Source organism: Condylura cristata, unplaced genomic scaffold (genome assembly GCF_000260355.1).
Source record: "Condylura cristata isolate star-nosed mole 26May11 unplaced genomic scaffold, ConCri1.0 scaffold00033, whole genome shotgun sequence".
In the NCBI taxonomy this organism is placed as follows: domain Eukaryota; kingdom Metazoa; phylum Chordata; class Mammalia; order Eulipotyphla; family Talpidae; genus Condylura; species Condylura cristata.
In genome coordinates, this window is record NW_004567134.1 from 2,079,358 (window position 1) to 2,082,158 (window position 2,801).

At 40.2% G+C, this 2,801-nt stretch overlaps 1 protein-coding gene across 1 annotated transcript in view; it reads left to right on the forward strand.

Annotated features, from left to right (window-relative positions):
- Window positions 1-2,801, forward strand: part of SLC4A7 (solute carrier family 4, sodium bicarbonate cotransporter, member 7) — a 188,767-nt gene that overhangs the window by 173,923 nt on the left and 12,043 nt on the right. Inside the window, exons 22-23 of the mRNA XM_012732071.1 lie at window positions 460-528; window positions 2,428-2,601. Coding sequence (XP_012587525.1) covers window positions 460-528; window positions 2,428-2,601 — 243 coding nt within the window. The remainder of the gene's footprint in view (window positions 1-459; window positions 529-2,427; window positions 2,602-2,801) is intronic.

Consider the following 2,801-nt stretch of genomic DNA (forward strand, 5'->3'; position numbering starts at 1 on the left):
TTTTTTTTATTTATACATACAGAACTGGGGTACAAGCCAGAAGTGCAGGGCAGTGAGATGATTCAACAGAGACAGAGTGGGGAGCAGAATAGGCAGATTGTAGAAGTACACTGCTGAGGGGAGCAGTGGGCGTGTCAGGAGAGGCCATATGGACCACCTCCGAGGCAGGCGGGGATCGAACTCATGCTGCAGTGACTTTAGCTTCTTAGTGCTGTGCTTTAACTTGCTGCGCCACCAGGGAGAGCCCGAACATACTCCTTTTTAATGTGCAGGAGGCGAACGATTTTTCAAGGAGGTTTTTGTTTACTAGGTTTTTTTTTTTTATAGAAAAGTTAGTCCTAATTACTGAAAGGCCTTTTAATTCTATCTCAACAGGTTTTACTGACTACATTTTTGTATATTCATTATTGTGAAGTTGTTTTGAAAGCATTGTTTTAATTGTGATCTTTTTACTTCCAGTTTATTCCAATGCCTGTTCTGTATGGTGTTTTCCTTTACATGGGAGTTTCCTCATTAAAAGGAATTCAGGCAAGTCTTAAGCATTTACTGACTTTGTACAGTAACTAGCATTAAATTAAATTAAATTTGTAAAGATTGCTTTTATAATGGTTGTGATTTTTTTTTCCTCAACTGATGTTTTCAGGGCAGGTTAGTTTCTAACCGGGTGACTTCATGCAGAACCGCACTTTTTAAGTGACTACTGCTCACTTCACATACCCCCCCCAAAATGAGCTGAGCTCTCACTGTATTTCTGCTTAAATCTCTGTAACTACCATTAAAGATTAATAGCACACCAGAAGGATTGGGATGGGAAAGTACTGTTTCTGATACATAGAACAGCAGTTTCATTTCTTATAAGAAAAGGTAGGTATTTACTTTTCTACAAAAACTGTGAAGTCTTTCATACAATACAGTTTATAAAAGCTACTATGTCTGTCACTTACTGTGATCCTCTCAACATTGGGAAGTGGGGAAGGAAGAAATGTTAATTTTTTGTTAGTCAGGGAAACATGCAGAAGTCCTCAGTGTAGGATCATCACTCACTGAGCAGCAGTCAGGACTGGAGCCCTGTGATTACCTTGCTCTGTGTTGCTTTATTTGTAACACTTCCTGGAAAATAACCTGGTAAAGTGTGTCAAGGTTTGTAGAGTTCAGTCTTAGTAGAAAGCATGCAGGAGGTGAAGTGTCGTGTCCCCACCCAGCTGCCTCCTGGGGGTGGAAGTTGTCTGGGAGCTGTTGCCCCTGGTGGCGCATCTGTCCGACTCTTCTCTCTCTCTTTTTTTTTTTTTTTAAAGATTAATTTATTTGTGCTTACAGAACTGGGGTACAAGCCAGAGACTCAAGGGTGGTGAAAGACTTCATCAGAAAGTGGGGAGCAGAACAGGCAGATAGACTGAAATACATTGCTGAGGGGAGCAGCGGGCGGGTCAGGACAGGTCTGCCACGCCATGTGGTCACCTCCGGGGCAGGCAGGAATCGAACTCATGTGGAAGTGGTTTCAGTTTCTTAGTGCAGTGCTTTAACCCGCTGCGCCACCAGGGAGGGCCGACTCTTCTCTTTTTTAACGTGATGCAGGACTTACTCTGCTGCTCAAGACATGATTCTTCATTTCACTTGTTTAACAATAATTTGTGAGATGGGTAAGGTTGATTTCAATCCCAGTTTATAAATGAGGGAATTAAATCTCAAAAAGTTCAAGGAACTTTTGCGATGAGTGAAATCCTGTTCAATGAGTGAAAAAATTGGTATTGTTTACCTCAGTTTATTTTCATAAGATTGCTACGTCGGGCTTGGGAAACCATTCAGGTTGTTGTCTTTTTTTTTTTTAAAGATTTTGTTTATGCATACAGGACAACTGGGGTACAGGCCAGCAGTGTGTGTGACAAGGGGGTTGGGGGATGGGGTGTAGTCTCAGAGATCACACAGAGACAGAGAAGGGAACAGAACAGGCAGATGGACTGAAATATAACACTGCTGAGGGGAGCAGTGGATGGGTCGGGAAAGGTCTGCTGCGCCATGTGGGTCAGCTCCCTAGCCTGGGGTTGAACTCGTGCTGCAGTGGCTGCAGATAGCTTCATAGTGCTGTGCTTTAACTTGTTGTGCCACAAGGGAGGGCCCTGTTGCTCTTTTGTTATTAGTCCTAGTTCAAAGAGATTAAATGGCACATTAAATAGTTTTACCTCTCCCCCCCACCGACAATTAAAATATTTGGCTTGAATTTTTTGTTAAATTCATTGCACTACTTCGTATGATTATTTTTTTCCTTCCTTGGATCCAAAAATCCTAATCGACACATTCTCAGAATATACCTTGAAGAAGTTATAGTTTAACTTACAAAACCCTAACATTGAATATAACTTCTTTTCTTATATGAGAGAAATAATATTTTTCTTAAATTCGTCTTCTGTTTTGTTCTCTATTTGATAGCTTTTTGATCGGATAAAATTATTCGGAATGCCTGCTAAGCACCAGCCTGACTTGATATACCTGCGTTATGTGCCTCTCTGGAAAGTTCACATTTTTACAGTCATTCAGCTCACTTGTCTGGTTCTTCTGTGGGTGATAAAAGCATCAGCTGCTGCAGTAGTTTTTCCCATGATGGTAAGTTTGCTTTTCTTCCCACAGCTATTGTCACTTATTAATCACATTTTTCTGTGTTTTAATAGCAATTATTTTGTTGGTATTTATACTGGATTTTGAGAAAAGAATTTGACAATGTCAGTTAACTCTTTAGCTATTTAAATAATTTTGAAACCAATTTTGCTTGTCATTTCCAAATTTTGGTTTCATTTTTTTTTTTT